Raw genomic sequence first — 23,573 nt, forward strand, 5'->3', positions numbered from 1 at the left:
TCCTTTAAGGCTTTTAGTATTTTTTTTCCTGTATGATTGATTGCATCAGTGAGGATCTAGTAAGGAAAATAGAGCCAGTTCAGCAGGAGTTTAATAGAATGAACAGAATTCAAGGTGTTAGAAGAGCTGAGATTCCAAATGAAATAGTAAAGCAAGCCAGAAATTAGAAATTGCAAAAAACTCACCAGCATTCCTAGATCTAAAAGAATCAAGGAAGAGAGACTTTAATAGGTTCCCAAAGTTAGGGGTGCCTACAAAAGCTAGAAGGATGGAAAAAATATAGTTTTTACTAGAGATATTACTCAAGGCAAAGAGAGAGTTGGGGAGGGGTGCATGTCCTGGCTTTCCTCCTCCTGGTTCTGTTCTCCTGCCTGTGCTTTGTAAAGACTGAACTAATCAGGAGTCACATGACTGTGAAATACGACCAAGAGAAGTTATCTTTTAATGATATAAAGCAAAGTGAAACAGAAGAAGGAAGGGGAATAAATTAGAAAACAAACAGAAAACTGGATTGATTGGTGATTTAAAAATTTACAGTGTTCAGTCCTGGTGTGAGTATGTTTGCTTATCCATGTAATTTTTATATTTTGGGGGACAGGGTCTTGCACTGTAGCCCTGGTTAGGCTGGGACTCTGTGTAGCTCAGATTGTGGAAGTGTGGCAATCTTATTGTCTTAACCTCCCAAGTACTGAGATTACAGATGTGAGCCACTGTGCTGGGCTTGGTGTGTGTATTTCAAAATCTTGATGTCATGCCCTCCTTTTGTAACTTTTAGAGTTGAGTGTTAGCCATCCTTAGCTGATTATGATATTTTCTGTCTTATCTTCTAGTAAATGTGCTGTTACAGCAAGTGTTTCTTCTAATTCTGCCTTTTTCTTTTCATTTCTGAGAGACTGTTCTAACTTTCTTTCAAACTACTGGATTTGAAAAATGTCTGTTATATTTTTAATTTTCAAAAGCTTTCTAAGTGGGTTTGGTGGCACGTGTCCATGATGCTGGTACTTGAGAAACCAGGGCAGAAGGATCACCAGAACTTCAGGTCAGCTGGGGCAACACAGTGAGTTCCAGACCAGCCAAGACGATGTAGAAGATTCTGTCAAAAAAAAAAAAAAAAAAAAAAAAAAAAAAAAAAAAAAAAAACCTCCATTCTTTTTGCTTGTCTGAGTGGATCCACATTTCAAAAAGCACCTTAACTTTGGCTCTTGAACACAGAGGCTCATCTTCCTGGTATTTTTTCTATTATTTCTATTAGTTCTAGAGTATATGTTATTTTCATTTAATTTATCCAAAATTGAAGCTAATTTTGTAGCTGATGCCCTGTCATAATTTAATAAACAATAAAGATAAATATTATTCTGTCAAAAGGCACATCAAATGAGTTCTTTCTCACAATTAATGCTATTTACATTTGTTGAGATAGGATTCTTGCCATCTTTTTTATTGTCTTATTCGTCCTACATTGCCAGTTACTTCCAGGTTCTTATTTGTTGCTGTGTTGTTAACATTTATCTTTTTGTCTTTTATATCAGAAACATTTCATAAGTGTTTTTCTCCTTTTATTTCTGAGTGCACCATTCAGTACTCTCCAGGGCTTTGTGTATATAATGAATCTATCTAATGGTGGCCTATGTTGGAGTTCTATGAGTATCAACTCAGCTATTTCAAATTATCCCAAATATTATTGAGTACATTTTCTTATAGGATGGTCAATCTCATTAAAAAATTCTCTTCTGAACCCTCTGGAGGTCATTAGGCTGTATTAACTTTTGGGAGCCAGGAAAGGAGTGTCATCTAAGATCCCAGACTTACAATTGTTTACAACATTCTCAACTTCATATTTGGCCTATCTTCATCTGTTCCAAGCACACTTTTCTGTTCCTACATCTTACTCAGTGACATATTTGTTTTCTGCCAGGATGGAGAGGAACAATTTTTTTCCTCTCTGTGTAAGCTTGGTGGAGGGATTCTGACTGTGTGTGTGTGTGTGCGTGCGCGTGTATGTGTGGTAAGAGTGCATGTGTGTATGCGTATGTGTGTATGCAGGTGCATGTGAATATATATGTACACATGCATGTAAAGCTAGAGGAAAACCTGTGATATCATTCTTTAGGTGTCATCCAGTTGTATTTTGGAGACTGGATTTCTCACTGGCCTGGAACAGGCCTAGTAGGCTGGACTGGCCAGACAGAAAACCCTAGAGATTTCTCTGCCTTCTTGGTCACGCTTATCCTTTTTTTTTTTTTTAAGACCTGGATTCAGGGGGATTAACTCAGGTTTATATGCTTACAAGGCAAACACTGTACTAACTGAGACACCTTCTAAGCCCAGATCTGAATTTTCCAACATTTCTGTTTTTACCTGTACTATGCCCCACCTTCAGAAGTTACCCATGTCTCCAGGTGTGCAGCCATCAACTCCAGTGCCTTTACTTCTTAGAACCCCTTACTATACTCCCATGCACACTGCAGTTTTGGTTTCATAGGTCTATTGACCAGTTTCCCTTTCCCCACATCCAGAACTTTATGTTTCCACCTACAGTTTTCTTCTTGTACTTGCAGGCTTATAACTTACAAATCCACTTACTTTTTATGGGGATTCTAAGGGGAGTGTGTGGTTGATGAGAAGTCTTGCCTTGATTGTTTAATCTCAGTACAAGTATACAATGGTGTTGGTATCTTTTATGGGAGAGAGAGAGAGAGAGAGAGAGAGAATGTCAGAGTCTGAGAGAGGAAGTGAGTGAGTATTTTTCTTTTGGTCTAGAATTTTTTGACTCATTTGGTTATATTGTTCTTTTAATGGCTACTTTTTCTTGATTTACTAGATTAACATTTTTTTCTTGTCCTCAAAGGCACAACTCTGCCTTCTGTGATTATTTGTGTGTGTGTGTACATGTATGTGTGTGCATCTGTGTGTATTTTGTGTGTATGTGTGTGCATATGTGTATGTGTGCATGAATGTGTGTATGTATGCGCATGTGTGTATGTGCTTATGTGTGTGTATACATGTGTATGTGTGTGTGTTTGTGTATGATGCTGTTTTAAACCAAGGACTTTGTGTGTGTTAGGCAAGTGTTCTACCACATGCCTCTCTCCTCATCCCTCTTTTTACTTTTATTTTGCAGCATGACCTTTCTAAGCTACTGAAACTAGCATTAAATTAACCCTGTAAGACCATGTAGGCTTTAAATTTCCAATCCTCCCACCTCAGTCTCTCGAGTAGTGTGCATTATAGACCTGTGCCATCAAGCCATTCCTTCCACGACTCTCCTCTTTAAAACAACAGATGAGCCACATTGTGTGTGTTTGTGTGAATATGAATGTATATGTGTCCATGCCACACAATAGAGGTGGAGGTCAAAGGATATGTTTGGGGAGCTGGTTCGTGAGTTTTATCTTGTTTTAAGACAGGGTCTCTCTTGTTTTGGCCCTTGGTTCTATGCTCTAGGCAAGATGCACCATTAATTTCTGGGTGGTTAACTGTCTGGTCTCCGCTTTCCTTTTGAGGTAGGAATACTGGTGTTGAAGATTGCATTCAGCTTTTTAGACTTTTAGCTTGCATTTAGCTTTTTAGCATTAATTAATGCTAATTCTGGCATAGTTATATAAAAGTAATTGGAGACCTTGGTGTCCTGGGAGGGTATAATCTTCATTATGCTGGGATGCAGAGGTTGTACAGCCTTTCTAGATGCCATATTGTGAAGTAAAAAAAAAACTCAGGAACAAAACCTGAGACATACAGGAACATAAACACCTAGAATACCTTAGTATAGAGCTCTGTCCTTCCATCAGAACCTGAGCTAGCAGAGGCCACCTCCTTACTAATCTTGAGTTGCAGAGAGTATTATCCTAGTGCCAAAGGCTGGGAGGAAGAATCCCAGTCTTGGACTAGTGCACTGGGTTCAGGCTGAGAAAGCCCTCAATCAGGTTCCTCAACTTCTCTGCTTAACAACTGTAGATTCTAACCGGGTCTTCTCATGTTTGGGTCTCTGCTATTTAAAGCTCAAAGTTATTTCTGTCAAGTCTTAGTTTCAAAGTTAAGTGTCATTGTCATTATCTGGGTATGGAATTTGTTCATTTTTTATTGTAAAATTACTTTCTAGTTACCAAATGTGCAGGCCACCATAGGTTTGTACACACAAGTACACACACTGTAGGAGAATTTTATTACATAAGAGTATTCTGCTGTTCGCAATACCACATCAGAAATGCTTCTTGGAAATATTATTCTTGATTTAAAGTATACAGAACCAGCTTTTTCTTAAGCTGGCCACCAGCTCATTTTGTTTAACTGCAAAAGGAATCCCCACTGCTGGACTCATGTGTTAAGGAATTGCAATGTTCTGTGCCTAGCTTGTTTTACAAAGACACAGCCACAAGGCTTGGAGATGTAGAATTGCAGCCTAATTCTAAAGAATGGATCAGGATTCCTGTGATGAATTACACCAACAGTATCTTTCTGAGGACTAGAGTCTGAGCCCCAGAACCACCTGATGGGTGGTTCAGACTCTTGACTGTTGCTAATTGCTCTGATTCTATATGGGCAGCATAGCTTGTGTGGATTCCCTCAAAAAACAAACAACTGAATATTAAAAGAAAAAATGAAAAGAATGTGTAGTGTACATTTAAAAACAGACAATTCTGGATCTTAGTGCTTTGCGGTTTCAAGTTCAGTTTTACAGTTCTTAATGTGATCTGTTTTTAACTTGGGGTAGAATTTGGTAAATACCATTTTGTATTTCTAACCAGGTATTCAGAGCAGAAGGGGATTTTATGACCTGAGGTATTTGCTCATTTCTGGTTAGCAGGCCACCCATAGCTTGCTTTTTCCTTTTCTTTAAAAGTTGAAAATTTGACTATTTAAACAAATACTGAGGGAGAGACTGATGCTTGGAAGTGTGGCAGAGGAGATGGGGTGGTGTCTTGGGAGCATACTTCCCATCCCAGGTCTCCCTCTGAGGCTCCCAAATGAATTTGGGGTGGGGGGATGGGCGGCTTATCTAGGCATAGTATTTGAGAGAGACAAGGTTTAATAAATAATTGTTTAAAGAGGTAGGTGTGACATATTGAGACACTTAAAATGTTGGAAAAGAATACTGCAATTTCTCTGAAGGGGAAGGCCTAGCCATCATGGTATTTAATCTCAATTGTGTTTTGATACAAATTTTGCACAGAAGCTCTGTAGGAAGTGACATTAGTTGGAAATTATTGATCATCAATGAAATCCCGGCTGGCCATTTCACTCTCCTCTTGTCTCACCTCATTTAATTAGATCCAAAATTTCTTAGTTGAAGAATAGAAAAGTTAGGTCTTCAGCTAAACTAGTGAAAGAGAAAAGAATTCAGTTGATGCAAAATGTATTTGCCCACTCTGGCAACACTGCACAGTCAAGCCTTTCTGTGAGGGCTGCATCAGAATAGAGGGGGCTGCCCCTTCCTCTGCAGCTCATCTGCCTAAGCTCTCTCCTCATCTTCTCAAAGCCAGCCAGGGATGGTTTGTCCAAATGAAAAGGCCTTTTCAGATGCAGGAGGTCCTTGCTAATTTTATTTGTGAGACTAAAATCAAACCGCAAGCTGATTTTAACAATATAAGAATGATGAGTCTTCATGCAAACATATTTATAAGATTAGTCTTATTAGGAAAATGGATGAGGGATTTTATTAGGAAAAAAGAAGGGGGGATGGAGACATTGCAAGGGTTTTTTTGCTAGCTGAGAAATATCGGTTGGCCTTCAAAATGCTTAAAAAATGAAGATATTTGACTCAAAAAATCACTTTATTTTTTTTAAAGGGGGAAATGGTCTTTAAATTATTCTGGTAACTTTTAAGTAGTGTTAAATAGCACTAATAGACTATTTGAAGAAGTTGAAATATTCTGGGTTAAAGCGTTTTTGATTATAAATAAGTGCTCATTTACTTGTGATTGTTACACATCGGTAGGTGTGGCTTTCTAACTGTAAAAAGCTTTGACTTAGCACACTGGGAAAACACAAAGAGGCCCAGGGCTTATGCCAAACCAAGCATCCAGTTTCATTCCTTTGAAGGGCAACCTGTGCTTGGTGCTGTTGTTAGTGTTTGTGGTGATACAACTAACTTGAGACACAAGGATGTTTGCAGGAATGGTGATAACACACTCAAGTATGCACAAGTGAAATAGCAAAGCCACCCTCAACTGAAAGGCTAAGGAGTTTTCTTTTACTGTTTGGAGAAGAAGGGCATGCCAGCTCATTTGGATAACTTCCAAATGTCTGAAATACAATGTAATCATTTTCTGAGAAGTCTGGTCACCTCAAATCCATACTGTGGCACAAGACCAGTTTGACCTGTAGGAAGAATGTGTCTACGGCTGAAGAATGGCACTTGTGTGTGTAAAGGCTTTGGAGAGAAATATCAGAGGATGAAACTGCTTTTTTCTGCATTTCTCATTTTTTCTAAAGGCTTTGTGTTTACCTGGGGTCTTGCTACCCCTTCTTCACTCACTGAGGACTCTTTACGCAGTGATGTTGGGGCAGTAGATTAGCTTCCTCAGGAGACCGAGTTAAAAGAGAGAACCTGAAAAAGGAAGGTCTGAGGCAAATGAATATAGAGGTGGTATTGGTATTGTGTCACCAGAGAATCTTCTCTGAATGCCAGGCATTCCCCCTCTGCTGCAGGAGAATAGTAGTAGACCCACTCATGAAGTCACCCAATGGCTAGAGAGGAATATGGTGCTTTCATAATTTAACTTTCCTTACATGTTTGATTTTAACTCAGTGTCATAGCGAAATAACTTTGGACCTCAAGTCACTTGGCAGGAGCTAGAAGAAAAAGACATACGTAAAGACTTCCAGCTTGGAAGCAAGGAGCTGACCTGCCAATTTCAGCATCTCCAGCCACTTGGCTAACGGGGGATTCTGTTGTTGGATGCTGAGTGTATCCACAGGGGTTTGTAACTATAGGCCAGAGATCTGGTTCAGGAGGTCATTGTTCATTGATGCTGCTGTCTTCATGGGTACATGAGGAGGGAGAGCCCAAGGCAGTGGTTCGATAATGTTGGTTGACCTTGTTCAGCTCATGTTTAGACAACCACATTTGTGAGATGTTTGTGGGTATGCCTTTGAGGAGATATAATCTTATAGCAAACTCCTTGTTTCTCCTGCTCTTACAATCTTTCTGTGACTTCTTGCACAATGATCCCTGACCCATGTTAACGTGAAAGAGGTTGGAAGAAGTTCAGAAATCTCAGCCCTATACAAAGACCTATAGATATGTAAGGAATGAGGAGACAGTGGGAGATAGAGGTAGTCTTCCCTAGGGTAGAGCACATCGATTTTTTTTTCTAACACCAAGTGGTCATCCCTGAAAACACATATACAGGTGCAATTATATAGACCAACTAAGTTGCACTTATTATTTAGGAATACATACATACACACATACATACAAACATGCATGTAATAACAATTCATGAAAACAGAAGCCATGGATTTAAAAAAGAACAAGGAATATAGGGAAAGGTTTGGAGGGAGGGAAAGGAACACAGAAATGACATAATTATAATCTCAAAAAGCAAAAGAAATACTAAGTCAGCTGATGGGTGAGGTGGTCATTTTTAATTGTTATTTTGACATAGTGTAGAACTACTTGAGAAGGGAGATTCATTGAGGAATTACCTAGATTGGGTTAGCCTAGGGGCATGCCTCTGAGGGACTTTCTCCACCATGATAATTGATGTGAGGGAGACAGCAAGAAAAGTGGGCAGCACCAGTCCCTGGTCCTGGACTGTATGACCTAGAGGAGAGACTGAACTGAGTACAAATCTGCGTGTGTCTGTTGCTCTCTTCTGACTGTGGACATAACATGGTCAGTTTTTTTCACGCTCCGATCACCACAACATCCCTGCTACTGATGGAATACAGCCTAGGGTTGTGAGTTAAGTGATCCTTTGTCCCTTACTTTGCTTTTGTCAAGGTATTTTATCGCAGGAGCAGAAGTGAAACTAAGACAATGACCATGAATACAACCAATGGCACAAGGGCACCCGTGTGCCAGAAACTGTAATTTGCTAAACGGATAAAAATCATATTAAATTACTCTTGGAAGTCACAAAAAAAAAGATTAAAAAAGGGATTTTATAACTGTAAATGCACTGGGTGAGGGTGTCCGAAGGAAACAGCCCAGCAGCTGCAAATAGAACACCCTCAGGCATCATGTCGGAGTAGTTTTAGATGACATCTTTTCTGGGGTTCAGCAAATTGTGAATAAGAAGAACAGAATAGTATATTACTGAGGATTCAACCATTACAACCACCTTGAAATTTGAAAGTGGATTGAGCTTTAGGATATTATTATGAATGAGTCTGTATGCTCTAGTTGTCCACTGAAACAAACTTGTTTCATTTGATAACAATCTAAAAATGTTGGCCCCATGGATTTCGATTTAGAGGTAGGGATTTTATATTTGTTATAACACTTTGATGTTGGCTTCAATTTGAGAGCTTTATCAATGATTTCATCCACTCTGCCATCTCTGTGGGGTGATTACTAAATTACTGAAGTCAGTTATAGGTACTTCCGTTCTATCCTAAAGATCTTAAAGAGATTGGAATTTTTCATTAAGAAGTCCTGTGGATCATAGTAATGTAGTAACTTGACCCCTGTAATAGTATAGACACCATTCACCTTAATCTTTGGTCTTTCTCCTTTTCTGCACTCAGTGGTGACGTATATTGATGGCAACCATCTGCTCACTTCTTGAATTGGCCAGATTGAGGACTGTCTTATTTGGTGTCCTCTAAGTCCCTTCTAGTGACCACTCTATTGATCTATGAGACATCTGGAATATGTAGTTGAGATGAATGATGTTTGTTGACTGAGCCTCTGTGAATACTATCAAGCAGTTACTAAGCTTCTCCTTGAGGTAAAGTCCTAGGTACTCTGAGGACAGATCAGTGCCTGTGCAGGGCGCTTTTGATAGGTAAGGAATGAGGAGCCTTTTAAGTGAGACAAATAAAAGGAACACAAGCTTAGGAGCAGGGATGCATTAGACACAGCTGGGTGTTGGGCAATGAAGTAACAGCTCAAGTGGAGGCCTCCTTAAAAGAGTTGCTTGAAAAGATGTCTTTCTCATTTGGAGAACTTGCTCCTGCCCTGGCTGCCCAAATACCACCATGTGCAAGTTTCTCTAACCAGATCTCTGTGTCAAGTCTTCTTTCATGATTTCTCTTTTGTCACTTGTTCCACAAATATTGCTTCTTCACAAGTTTCTTCCTCTGGCCCCTTTTTCTCTAAACACATTGTGTGTGTATGTTTGTGTGCATGTATGTGTGCACACACACACATGTGCATATGAGTGAAGTATGTGCATTCATCTACAGGCAGGGGTGACTCTATAGATGACATTCAATTTGTGTGTCCTACTACAACCTGTCACCTGAGTGGCAGGCAGGCTTCTACTTGTAGTTTCCCATTGGCACCTGGACCTGAATGACATTTGTCTACCTACTTTGTTGTTGCCTCAACATGTCTCCATCCAGAGCTCTGAAGCCAAATACAGAGGAGGAGGGAAGTCCAAGTCCAAAGAGCTTGTTTTGCACTTCGAAGTGTATGGGAGGACAGGGGATTGTTCTAGTCCCAGGACTTGAGAGTTCCAGATTATGAATCATGGGACAGCCTTGCAAGCATCAGTGTCAGTAGCATCATTTCAGAGACTATGGGAACAAGGACAGTTAAATTCCCAGCTCCATAGATTTGATCGATCGAAATGTATTTTTTTGAACAAGGTTCTCAGGTAAACTATATGCATTAAAATGTTGGAGAAACATCACTTAGGAGTATGTAGCTCTGTGTGTGTGTGTGTGTGTGTGTGTGTGTGTGTGTGTGTGTGTGTGAGTTGAGGGGACCCACTGCAATGATGACAGCCAAAGTGGAGTATGGTGCTGAGTGAATGGGTGACGCATGGGGACACTGAAGTGGTCACTGTGAGTGCAGAGACAGAGTGTGGAGGAAGAATGTGAGTCAGTGCCAACTTCCCTAACTGTAGTTATGATGCTCTGGGAGTGGGTGAAGGCCTTTGTATCCCATGATTGTGGTATTTGACACAGACTCCTAATGCCTTTGTTTCTTGAGGACAGTATCTGGCTAGGATGCTCTTTAAACTCTGTCTTGACTCAATGCGTCATGACAGGTTCTTAAATAACAAGAGCTGACTTAAGAAGCAGAGAATTTAATGAGATTAAGCCTTGTTTTTTTGTTTATGATTTTTTTTAGATTCATGACAATTGACAAGTTTTGGTAACTATTATCTATTATTACATCTTCTATTTTATTGGCAACTGAAACATAGTGTTTATTAGAGAAGCCATCCTTAACGCCCCAGCTTTCCTGATGTGCAGAAAGCTGCATGCAGGCTGTTATGTGCTTACAAAGTCAAATTAAAGGAAGTGAATCTTTCGTAGGAGTGGAATACATTAGCCTAGTTTTTTTTGTAATGTTCAGTGCTTTTGGTACTTTCTCATTAACAAAAATTTGCCAGTGCCAAAATCACAATGATATTCCATTTTCTTTCAGAGTTTATAAAAGTTTTAGACAGGATGCTTATTTCTATGAGTTATCTCAAGTGGGTTTTTGTATCTGCCGTGATCTGAGAGTCAAACTTTAATCTTTCCTGATTGTTTTCTGTAGTCCTGCCACATGCTGGAAAGATTTTGTTTCCCCTGATGAGGTGTCTCAGTGAAACTCAGAAGACTGTGTAAGTGTGTGTGTGTGCGTGTGTGCGCGTGCGTGTGCGTGTGCGTGTGTATTTTAGATTATTTACTTTGTTCTATTGTTCTGATTTTCTTTACACAACACTCACTCTGTAGGCATGTAATAATAATATAGTATGCCCCGAAATTGCCAATAATTCTTTAGCTTCATCTATACATAATTTCCAAAATGTAGAACACTGGGCTTCCCGTGAAGGCAATGCTAGTTAATTCAGTTTTATTAGTTTGGTAGCAGCCTTGATGGGGGAAGATCTCATAAACAACTATTTAGCTCTAATTCACTGATTGAGATCACCAGCTGCAGTACGAGCCTGGAAGTCCTGCCCTTAAGCAGTAGGTACGAACCCATAGTACAGCAATCTCAGCCAACAATGCCCAAAGAAAGCCTTTGAACAGCTAAAACACAGTGTGATTTATTGGTTTTATCATGGGAGAGGACTTCAAATCCCCCCTTCTTTTTTGAATCCATTTATTCCATTTCTGTTCTGAGTTTTAGATGGGAATCTCACAATGTTGCCCAGACTGGCCTCAGGCATGTGAGCTTCAGTGATCTGGATCTCAGCCTCCTGAGTCACAGGGATGATGGTTACACAATCCCTGTTTTACCCTCATTTTAAATATCACTGTAACAAGCGTTGGCATTTCTTCCCCTCATTTACAGAACACCAGTGTTAGCAAATAACCAAGATGGCCACATGCTAGAGGCAGGCACAAGTGAGAGTAGTGGGAAGTGGCAGGCGACAGGTCAACTCAATCAAATGAAGTTTCCGTATTAGTGGCTGGGCTTTAGATCTACAAAAAAAGAGATGTACCTATAATATGGCCAATATACTCAGTAGCGGTGAAATGCCTAGGTACGCAGCCATGCAAATATACCAAAGAGACTGGCAAGTGAGATGATTTAAATTTGTACTAAGTGCAGCTGCAGTGGAAAGGAGGCTTTGGGCAGCCCGAGGAGGGTTTCGGTGAGATCAAGTGTGAGTGGATCCATGAAAGTGGGTGTATCTATGGACATCCTGGGAGGAAAGAGAAGACCTGCCTAAGGGAAATAACAGGTACTGTTTGCAATGGGGCAGATATGGAGGAGAAAGAGAGGGGTTGGGGAAAAACAGTATAAAATGCCAAGCTATTATAGACCTAGGCTGAAGGAGAGAAGGAAGAGAAGATTACCAAACTGTAAGGCCTATAGCAATTGGAAAGTGCCTTCTGTGTATTTGTGGAAGACAGTAGGTCCTGACATTCAACCTTGATCTCTCTCTGACTTTCCTGTCTTCCTCTGTCCTGGTCTCTCCTCTCTTCTTTTTCTGGTGTCTTTGTCACTGTCTTTCATGTCACCTGTTGTCTGAACCTGCCCTTCTGTTGAGTTTTGATTCATGTCTTTGTCCACGTGAATGTTCTCCCTTGAAAAGGACACAGATCATATTGGTCTTTGCAGTGGCCTTATGGGGATTGGGTCACCGGCTTTCTAGGGACATCTAGATGCATATAAGTGGGCTATCATGGCTAGGGACAGATGGTCCTCATGCACTCATCTGAAAGCTAGTCATAATTACACCATTATAGATAGTCCTTTTCAAATAAGCTTTCCAGTGTTATGGGTGATGAGATACATCTGAAATGTGTGTGTGTGTGTGTGTGTGTGTGTGTGTGTGTGTGTGTGTGATACATTCAAAGGGCAAATATAGCCAAAGATGCAATTTCTCAAGTGAGCACTGGAAGTTTGTAAAAAGGTCATTGAGACTTGAGCTCTGTGTTAGGCCTACAGTCCTATTCATTGACTGCTCTCCTTCAGGAAATATTCTGGGTTGATTTCCTTACTGGAATTTGCTCATGTCAGTGAGTTCCACGTGCCACTTCTGAGATCCCCAGTCTACATTGTCATAATGAATATGGACATAACTCTATGATCTTGCAAAGACATATTTTTTTCCCTAAACCCTTCTGCTCTAGGTGATGAAGGAGAAGAAATCCTCCTTCTGTCTGCCAACAGCTACTCTCTGGGCTACATGATCAATGTCACTTGCAAGTCTATAGCATTGATACAAGGGTGGAGTTAAGCTCAGGATGGAGACAGTCATAGAACTTAGGGGGAAAATCCTACCCGGAGGAAGGCAGTTTAGGAAGGAAGAGATCTCCCATGCTAGAAGCAACAGCAATATTTTAGCTATGTGCAGAGACATAGGTTGGGAACCTTAGCTCTACTGTTGATAAGATGTCTGACTTTCCAAAAGCTACCCACTTTATTTTCTCAGAATTCAGAAAAGGCTCAGTGTGTTTAGATTAACTTCCCCCAAGGCTAAAATACATCAATAAACGATTAAGCGCCTTGGTCTGTAAAAGTGAAACCTCTCTTTATGAGATGTTGGAGAGTGTGGTAGCCCTTGGAACATGGTGCTTTCTACTGTTGCCAGGGTATAGACTGTTAGTGTTATATAGGAAAACAATGAAAACTGATAACACATAGAGTACATTTGTGTGGTGTATGTATGCATGGAGGTAGACATGTGTGTTTGCATATGTGTATATATACATGCTTGTAGAGGCCTGAGGTTGATGGCAGAAGTCTTCCTTAGTAACGTCACATCTTGTTCATTGAGGCAGAGTTTCTCCATTAAACCCAGAGCTTTCCAAAATAGTGAGCACAGCTGCTTCCATCCTCTGAGCACTAGAGAGCCAAACTCTGGTCCTCATGCTTCCTAGAAAGCAATGTATCCACTGACTCTTCCTCTCAGCCCCAACTAACGTATACCTAAAGCATAAAGTATAGAAGTGATGCGTTAAGTATTTACCAAATGGAGAATAATCTTGGGCTTTTGAGATACCCATGTAGCATTTCCAAGTCACTTCTGATGCCCGCTATCTTCAGCGGTAAGTGGGAATCAGACAAGATTCACTTCCAAGGCCTTCTTATGTCCGTTTGACAAGGCAATGCTATGAGGGGGAGAGGGCAGACCACGGCACATCTCTTCCGTGCACTCTTTCGAACTTCCACTTTTTTCTTATGTGATCTTTGGCTGAATGAGAGGTTCAGAAGGTATGTCTTTTTCCAGAGGATCTTGAGAAATTAACACCCACAACTCTCCTCATTTGCATCGGGAACCAACAGTTTCTGGTAAGGAAGATAGAGCCACCGTGTGGCATGCTGGGTTTCATGTGAATGCCACAAGCAAAACCCCAGGACTGTCCAGCTTGGCACTCCCTTTCGGGAGTGTTTTTCAGCAGCTTCCACCTGACAGCTTTGAAGGCTTTTCTGGTATCCAGGCACCCCCTTTTTACAGGTTTCTTTCATGGTATGCAGCATTTGAAGTAGCATGCTTTACTTACTCACAAGCATTGAGCAACTCATCTAAACATGAATTTGCCTCCTCAGAAAGACACGGGAGAAGATACTGGGCTGTGTAACAGAAGGGGCCCATGCAAGAATGCCAAGTGTTATCTACGCTCATTTGAAAAAGGAAAAATATGATCACTTTTATTCAGAGAGAATGTGGCTAGCAACGCTGGCAGACAAGAGGTCATATCATGACTTCATGTGTACAGCCTGTCTGCTGGTCAGTGATGCTGTCTGGTGGAGATTGCAAGTCGCCATTTTTTTTCTTCCCCGATCCAACCTTTTCCATTATCTAGCCCGGGAGCCAGTGCACTTAGGAATTTAAGAGCTCAGCAGATGATGCTAAGGGAGGGTTTTCCGGCTAAAAGGATGTTATGATGCTGGGTTTTGATTGTCAACTTTCGAGGATCTGGAATCTCAGAGGAGACAAGCTTCTGGGCACGCCCAAGAGATTATTTAGATTACGTAAGTCTTTGGACATGCCTGTGAGGGAATTGTCTAATTGAAGCAGGAGAGGCCACATGAAAGGCAGCTTTCCTGAACTAGGATCCTGGGTTGCGTCAAAAGGAAGAAGCTAGCTTACACAAGCATCCACTGCTCTCTGCTTCCTGAGGACTGCAATGCAGTGGGAGTAACCAGCTCAAACTGCTGCCACCACACTTAGCCTCCATGATTACTGTTCCCTTGACCTGTGAGGCAAAATAAGCCTTTCTGTCCCTCCGCTTGCTCCTCTCCTCAGGGTACTTAGGTAACTAAAACAGATGATGAACACTCAAACAAGTTGCCTAGTTAAGGGCATCCTATTTTCCCTGATTGGTAACAACAGTGTGATTTGACAGGACCTTGAGGTTCAAGTGTTGTTATGTCCAGAGACAGGGAGGCACACCAAGTAATCTGGCTCCTTCTAGCTGGGAAGTCCAAAGGAAAGTGTTCCTAATACAACTTAATAATGCCTTCTCCTCCTCTCTCATTGTTTTTCTCCTTAATTTGCACTTGCAATGTTCTGTGGCTGTAATGTGCTAACGGGCTTCCCTCCCACTAAAAACCGTGTGTGAGAGTGAGAATGTTCTCCTCGAGAAAAGACAGTGTCTGGGGAGTTTGCTTCTGACTTGAGGGCTTATGAGGTAGGTGTGATGAAACCTCCTCCGCAGGCCAGGGTGCCAGCTTCAGTGGGGTCAGCATCCCTTCTGCTAATTGTGGCAGGAGAGGGAGACACTCTGCCACTTTAAGGAGGTAACTGTTGTAATCCACTTGGAAATCAAGACAAGGAGATTTCAGACCAGAGCTTATTTCCAGAGCCTATCTGTCCTGTTTGGTATCAAACTTTTTAGGATAAAAGCAATTCAAGTTCATCTTTTTTGAGCCGACGATAGTTCCTCCTATAGTGGATGGGAAAGAATGCCTCAAGAAAGAAGGACTGGAAAGGGGCAGTTAGGGCATGGTGCCAAGGTGTATGACCAGGCCCATCAACGGCCAGCATCAGTATGGTGTCTCTGAATGAGGACTTAGAAGGATAGAAGGAGGAGGAGAAAGAAGAGGAGGAAGAAAAAGAAGAGAAGAAAAAGAGGGAGAAAAAGAGGATGAGGAAGAGGAAGAAAAGGAGGAGACAGACAAAATAAACAGGGTGAGACCCTGGAACTTGTGTCATATTTTAAGCAGGGATGCCATAGGTGTCCCAGGAGCAGGATTGTACAGAACATTACATTCAAGAACAAAACTCAGGAAGACTGAGCAAAACAATGGTACTCCTCATGCAAGTGTTGCTTACGTGAACATGGGTGGGGCGTTATTTCCTGGAGCATGGGCAACTTGATAGTGGCTATGCCATTGAGGAACACGACTCCTTCTCTGGAAGCCAACAGTTAGCAGCTGACAGCTCTTCAGGAAGATGTGAAGTCTAGTGCTCTCTTAAGGCACCTAACTCCCTTACATGTTCCAACCAGGATTCCATGCCTTTCCCCTGTAACCCGGTGGTTTCTATAAAGTTATAAAAGAGAAGATAGACCCATAGGGGAAGCATGACCATGTCTTGAGAATTAAGTTTAATAGCTAAACTCTTACTTATTAAAATTCATCAGCATGCATGCATTCTCAAATCATGATGACTTCATGGTCCAAGTGAAAAATTTGTATTCCTTTGGAAAATTAAATGAGCATATTCAAGGCAGCCGAAAATTATCTTTGATTGGTAGATGTTATTTCTATAGCATTCTCTGCCTAAGAAAACAGTGTCTCTGAGACTTAAGTTTGGCAGCTAACAGTAAGAACCCAAGGCATTCATGCATGGTGTTTCATTTTAATCCCCAGAAAATCTCTGTGAGGTGATCCAGTGCTAAATTAAGTCTTATACTTCACAAATGAGGAATCTGGAGATTGAGGGGTTGAGTGATGAGTCCCAGTTAGGAGTGGACTACAGATCCAGCTAATTGCCAACTACAAGATCTCTGTGACCTTGAACCTGTCCTATATGCCCTGAGGGTCAGTGGGATAGACCAGTTTGGGCAGTGCTGTGCTTTCTTTAGATGGCATTGGGATCATGGCGCTGTAAGAGATCTGCCTGGGGTACCAGAGTCTGAATGAGGAGCCCTACTTTCCATCAAGAATAAAATGAGTCAATAAAAGAGGTTGTTTATTGGATGCTGCTTCTCAGAATTAGAAGCTAAGCAGAATCCTTGGGTTTAAACTCCTCGTCTCTAGACAATTGCAGCAACAAAAGCTAGCAGGGGTGATGGTGGCAGAAACTGTTTGAAATTCTTTACATTTCTTAACCCCGATAGCAACCCCAGGAGGAAGGCACTGCTATTTCTTTAAGGAAGAGATGAGGAACTGAAGGCCCAGAATGATGAAGGCACACAGCTACGAAGGGCAGAGTGGAAGTAGCCCAGGTTCTGGGCTTCGGCATATCTGAAATATTTGTTCCTATGATGCAAAACAGGACTCAAGGAGGGGTGGAATGAGGACAAACAAAATTAGGTGTTGAGCTGCCCTCTGTGGGTGTGCTCATGGAAGAGGTGATACCATTTGTGAATGTGTCTTTGAACCAGGAGACACCATCTGTGTATATGCCCTTGAGTTGGGCCATACAGAAGGTTGGTGGAGGCATTCTTCCTGTGAGTTCCTCTTTAAAATAACTGGGCCGGCCGTTTCTCACACGAGCACCTCCCAGGTTCCCTGATGAATGCCCAGTTCTTTCTGTTCTTTCTTGGCTTTCTGTCATTAACTCCAACTCTTGAAACAAGGTATGACTATTTTTGCTTTTTATACAGTTTGCAAATTACCCAGCATTTCAAGATGGTATTTGATCATTTCACTCTGATTTGTGTTGTAGTTGTATACATGTGGAAGCAGAACCTACCAAAAAGGACTTTCAGTCTTTCTAAGGAGGAAATAGTGCAAGTCAAATTATCAAGTGCCTGCTACAGACAGGCCAATTTCTCCGGGGAGGAGTTCACAGAGATCTGAGTTTCCACTGGTTGTCTCCATGTGGTCTCATCCCCCTGGCCTCAGCTCAGCAGAGCAGTTGCTTCTTTTAATGGAGTGGTGGTCAGGATATGCTTTAACCATGTTATTATATTCATATTTTTTTCAAACCTTTCTCCCTTCCACAATCTGTTCATTTTCAAAACTCATTTCAGCATTTGCTGCCGCCATTGAGCAATGCATAATACTAACTGCTCTATTTATGTCTTCTTACTGTATTCTGAATAAGACTCTAGTACACTACTGAGAACAACATGTGGCTCACAAAACTAGTGGTTTAATACTTGATATGCACCAAACACTTTATGCTGTTATGCCATGATTCTTGTAATTACCCTCGAAGAAGGTTCAACACCACGTGCATGGGTACAGATGAAACAAAACACAGCATGATGCAGCAACTTCCCCTAAGTTCAATGGCCAGTGTTTCCATTTATTAAACTAAGTTTATGGAAACCAGAGACACCTTACTGGAGTCAGAGATCAGACGGGACATACCAACAGTCAAGACTGCATCCATTTCTGTCCTTGGAGTCTGGCAGAGGGTGGAAAGAGAGACTGAGGTGTTATTGCCAATTCAGAAGATAGTATGGCCCCACTCCCTAGGATGGTAGAAAGCACCGTGTTCCTTTTTTGTATATTGGTATGTATAAGCAATTGACATCAGTTTTGAGGAGTATGAACAAATGGATGCCTAAATTTTTTTTTTTAATATTTTGAGACAAGGTCTTGCCATGTGGTGTAGGCTGGCCTTAGACTCCTGACTTCTCTGCCTCAGCTTGCCCATTTACTACTATTCTGTTGGTGTGTCCTACACTCAAGGGTGTAGAGATCTTATGGGCTGTAGAAGTTGGAGCAGACTTCACTGGGGAGTCAGACTCATGTCGAGGCTGACAGAAAATGTGGGAAGAAGGCTAATTGCATGGAAAAAACTGTCTGTAAGGGCTGAAGTTCCTGGAATGATTAACCTGGACAACAGAACTGTTTCTTTGCTCTGTAATGCTTTGTTTGCTCTGTGAATTCCCAAAGTCAGGGTTTTTCCTACTCAAGCAGTGCCAGGAAAACATAGGACTCTTGGTAGTTACTTTTGATGGTTTAGTCCACTTCTGTCATGGATCTCGAAGACTTCCAGACTCAGGTTGGACCATTTTGCTTGCTTGTGTCATTTGACAAACAGGAATCATTGGGGTCTCAGGCTCACCCAGTGGGTTTCCTTTGCAGGTGAACATGTTTGTTGAAGGGTTTCATGATGCCATCCTCCTCTACGTTCTGGCTTTACATGAAGTGCTGAGAGCTGGCTACAGCAAGAAGGATGGGGGAAAAATCATCCAGCAGACTTGGAACAGGACATTTGAAGGTAGGGATTTGGTTTCCATGGTAGCAGCACAGCGGCCAAATAAGCTGCTGCTTTTGTGATTGCTATCTGCTGCAACTAAGACCCTTTCTAGAGTCTTTCTCCATTTAAAAAATTTGTCTCATATATATTACATCCCAACCACTGTTTCCTTCTCCTTTCCTCCCAATTTCTCTCCCACTTTCCTTCTTCCTTTCATCCATTTCCCTTCTGAAATGGGCAGGCCTCTTAGGGATGCCTCTCAACATGGCATATTAAGTTGCAATAAGACTAGGCACCTCCCCTCATATTTAAGGCTGCCCAAGGCAACCTAGTATGACCAAAAGGGTACCAAAAGCAGGCAAAAGAGTCATTGACAGCCCCAACTCCCACTATTAGGAGTCCTAAAGAAGACCAAGCTACATCAGAGAGGCTTCATCCAGCAACTTATGCAGAGAACCACAGCCAAACGTTAAGAGGAGCTTTTAGAATACTGTGGGAGAGTGGAAGGATTGAAGGTACCAGAAGGGTCAATGACACCACAAGAAAACCCACAGAATCAACTAACCTGGGTTCACAGGGACCCAAAGAGGTTGAACCAATACTCAGGGAGCCTGTATAAGTTTGACCTAGGCCCTCTGCATATATAATATGGTTGTGTAGCTTTCTCCATTTTTAAAGTAAGGATAATAAGTATATATTACATATATAAGTCAGTCTTGTGAACATAAGACCAAATAATGCAATGCATGTGGACATGCTTTGAGTAAATTGTACTGCAATAAAAATGATCCTGTTCCTGCTTATTTAAATAACAAGTATACTATGGGGTGGGTACACGTGCATGTGTGCATGTGTGTGTGTAAGCTAGAGATTCATGTCGGATCTTACTGTTCTATAACATAGTTTTTGAGGCAGAGTTTCTCATTGAATCAAGAGCTTACCACTTGGATAGACTGACTGGGCAGCAAGTCCCTGAGACCTGTCTGATTCTGCCTCTGCCAACACAAGGATTGCAGCTATGAACAACTGTGCTCAGCTTTTTTATGGGGCTGAGAGACACAGAGCCATCTACCTAGCCCTGTGTATTTAAAAATCACATTCAATGTAAGTGTTATTCACTACAGAACCATCAGTGTGAAGGATCTGCAGTCAAGAAGTGTGTTAACCTGGGTGTACGTTCCCATGATCAGACCATGTTGGCTTTAGTGGAATGCAGAAGATCTTAGCTGTCATATCCAACCTGGTGCTGAGAGCTGCCTTGCAGGTCCAGGCTCTTGGCTTCTATTTTACTTTCAAGAAAGTGAATATTTAAAAAACAACAACAACAACAACAACAACAACAACAACAACAACAACAGCAACAACAGCAACAACAAGCAGAAATGTGTAAGAATAACATCAACAAAAAGCACACCATCTCATCATTGTTTGTTAAAACAAGGTTGATGTTTAAATATGAGAATATGCTTGGCTAGGAAACTTAAACAGAGTACAACAGTACAAAATTAAAAGTGAAAGCTTTGCTTCCCTCTCCCGTCTCCTTTCCCCAATGCAATCGCTAACAGCAACTTTTTTCTAGATGACTCGAGAGGTGAGCGACACTTTCTGGTAGCATCATTATAGACCCTGTAAAACTTTTATAAAGCGGGTCTCATTGTCATCACCACTTTTCATGGTAGTTTTATTTATTTTACACTTTTAGTTTTTTTTTTATGTCAAAAACATTCATACAGGCACTCAGAGATCTATTACATTTTAAAATGAGAAATGTTGGTTCTGCCTTATGGCTATATAATAATTTCTGTAATTCTTTTTGTTTATTTGTTTTGAGAAAGGGTCTTGCTATGAAGTTCCAGGTCAGTTTATATATACCAGACTGGCCTTAAGCATGAGGCATTCTTCCTGCCTCTGCCTCCAGAGCACATGGATTACAGATACCCCCAGCCCCAGCTTGTAATCTATCTTTGGCTGGTGGATACTTCAGTTGGTTACAGTTCTTGCCACTCTGCAATATGGTGTCATAGGCTTATTGCATACCTTATTGAAGTTTTGTGAATATTTCTCACAGAGAACTTTCCTAATGTGAAGGATTTGGGGTCTTGACATATGTTGGTGTTTTATAAAGTTCAGTGAATGTTGCCAAACTAAATGGCTTCTTTTTTAAATAAAAAAATTTGAGGTTATAATTATATTTCTCCCTTTTTATTCCTCCCTCCAAACCCTCATATACACCCCTCCTGTTCTTCTTCACATCCATGCCTCCTTATTTTCACTAGTTGTTATTGCATGCATATATATGTATGAATTTATATACATATATGTATGCACACACACACATATTCCTAAATATCGTCTGTTCAGTCAATATAACGTTACTTGTAAGTATGTTTTCAGGGTTGGCTATTTGCTGAACATCTTACAGAAAATTCTGCTAATCTATATTTTTGTTAATAGTGCATATAAGACTCACCTCACTAACATTCCAAACTGGCCTGAGCTAGTTCCTAGAGCAGCCATCAACTTTATGTTCATTTACCCAATCCATTCAACAGGCGTCTGCGATGTAGCAGGCATTGTTCAAGGAATAGGGGATGAAGCATTGAAGTAAAGATGTTGCCCATAATCAGTTTCTCTCATGTGCAAGTGCGTGTGTGGGGAAAAGGCAGTAAACACACAGCCCCTTCCAGGCACTGTAAAACAAGGCAGGGTAGGGAGATACAGAAGGGGTGGGATGAGACTGTTGGCTTAGAGTGGCCAAGGAAAGGTCTCTGAACGTGGCAGCGGAGTGAGAACGGAGGCCATTTTGTTTAGGACACCATGCTGCAGAGGGAGAAGCAATTTCATTGTGGTCTGAGTGTGTGTGGTAGGAAGTTGTCAACTGAGGAGCTGGGAGGTCTATGTGACTATGCATATATGGGACAGTGTGATAGGACCCAGTGTTTAAGATGCAATGGGGCCAGACCCATGGACCTGAAAATCCTGCTGAAATAGAAAGCTGCTTTAGTCTCCAGGCAGATGGTATGTCTTATGGCTGCTCTGTGGCACATAACCTGTAGTTTGCTGGTGAGCATCTTATGAGAACCATTAATGCAGAGTGCAGACTGGGGAAACAGGAAGCAGGAACACGCATCCTTTAGGACCACATTTGCTCTGGAGGAGGCTGACAAGTAAGTTAACTGAAAAGCATCTTTTTAATTTCTGCACTGTGCCAACTCGTCCAGTGAGCCCTTGAGTGGGCTGGGGTATGCTTATTCTTGTTTGTGAAACTTGTCATTGAAAAGTGAAAAATTTTTCAATGACAAGAACAAAGCCACGTGTACATTTTCTGGAGGAGTACAGGATAGTAGTGTCTATGTTCTATGGCTTCAGTTCATCCACAGACATTAGAGAGAAGGGTGGTAGGAAGGAGTGGAGCTCCAGATAAGGTTGTCTGGGTAGTAGCTATGGTAGCTACTGCTAACTTTCTATGGTATTTTCAGTGAACACCATGTTTTACTCTTGCCACGAGTGACAGCTTTCATTTTAGACACGTCGTAGTGGATTGGGGGTGAGTAAGCTTTCTGGATGAACTCGGTTTGCCTCTTCCTGCTTCAGCTGAGGGGCGGGAATCAAATAAGGTAATTCAGGGAGCATATTAGGACAAAGTCAAGTTTCCCAGAAGTTGTGCACAATACACCGAGAAGCTGGTGTGTGGGGACACAACCTTGGTCAGGCACATCCCATTCTTAGCTATTACTCACTGCATGGTGTGGTCATTTGTTCTTGGTCTTCTGACAGCGGGACAGAAGCCAGAGTTGGGGATGCTGAAAGGCACCAGTGAAGGAGGTTGTTGAGAGAAGGGCAGGTGCCCACAATGGCTGGGATACAGTTTTATTTAGAGCCAAGACATGCATTAAATTTTCTCTTACGCCATCTTGATATTTCTACTTTAGGACGAGGTCTACACAGTAAGTTTGCACAAAGAGTTTAAGTAATTGTATAGTTGAGTCTAAAACTATAACCTTATGTGTCTAAAATGTAAAGATTGATGCCAAGGTAAGTTTGGATTTGAATGGTTTGGAGTCTATTTTATTTGTTAAACAATAATGCATTTGAAGGTAGCCCCTCAAAGAACTCTAAGGTAGATGTGTGAAGAAAAACTCAAACCTTCCTAACATTAAAAACAATTTTAATTTTAGTGGTTGCTGTAAGTGATCATTAAGTTGTCAGGAGAAAAAAATACCCTGGATGTTATTTGACAAAATTGGATTTTATTGCCATGAAACCTATGATCAACTCTGAAGACCTTCAATAAATGGTCCAAGAAGAAGCCGTGTTTCCTCTGTGTGAGAGGTCAGGGGGACAAAGTAAACAGTACTGTGGCATAGGACACAAGCTTCACTCTAAGCAAACAGAAACTGAGGTGAAAGAATCATTGCTGATATACAGGAAAATTCTGCTCTCAGCCTGACAACCTCACCTTCGGCTTGATACTCTCAGGTGAAGTCTCACTTTGCAAAGCAGCCACCCCAAGAGTTCTCACCCTATTTTCTGGCAGAATTGCAATCATTTAGAGGTGTAATGAGGTCTTGGAATACTAAGGCCACTTAATCTTTATAAAATACTCTGCAACACACTCAGCAGGACACACCTTCCCAAATGCCTCTGAACAGAATGATTTCAGATAGTCACAAGATTTGGAGAAGA

The 23,573-nt window shown here is 41.3% G+C and overlaps 1 protein-coding gene across 4 annotated transcripts in view; it reads left to right on the forward strand.

Annotated features, from left to right (window-relative positions):
• Positions 1 to 23,573, forward strand: part of Npr3 (natriuretic peptide receptor 3) — a 66,960-nt gene that overhangs the window by 30,783 nt on the left and 12,604 nt on the right. For all 4 annotated transcript variants that reach the window (XM_034523320.2, XM_034523319.2, XM_034523315.2 and 1 more), the window contains exon 4: positions 18,773 to 18,908. In XM_034523320.2, the coding sequence (XP_034379211.1) occupies positions 18,773 to 18,908 (136 nt within the window). The remainder of the gene's footprint in view (positions 1 to 18,772; positions 18,909 to 23,573) is intronic.

The sequence above is a fragment of the Arvicanthis niloticus genome, chromosome 19 (assembly GCF_011762505.2).
Source record: "Arvicanthis niloticus isolate mArvNil1 chromosome 19, mArvNil1.pat.X, whole genome shotgun sequence".
NCBI classification, from domain to species: Eukaryota; Metazoa; Chordata; class Mammalia; order Rodentia; family Muridae; genus Arvicanthis; species Arvicanthis niloticus.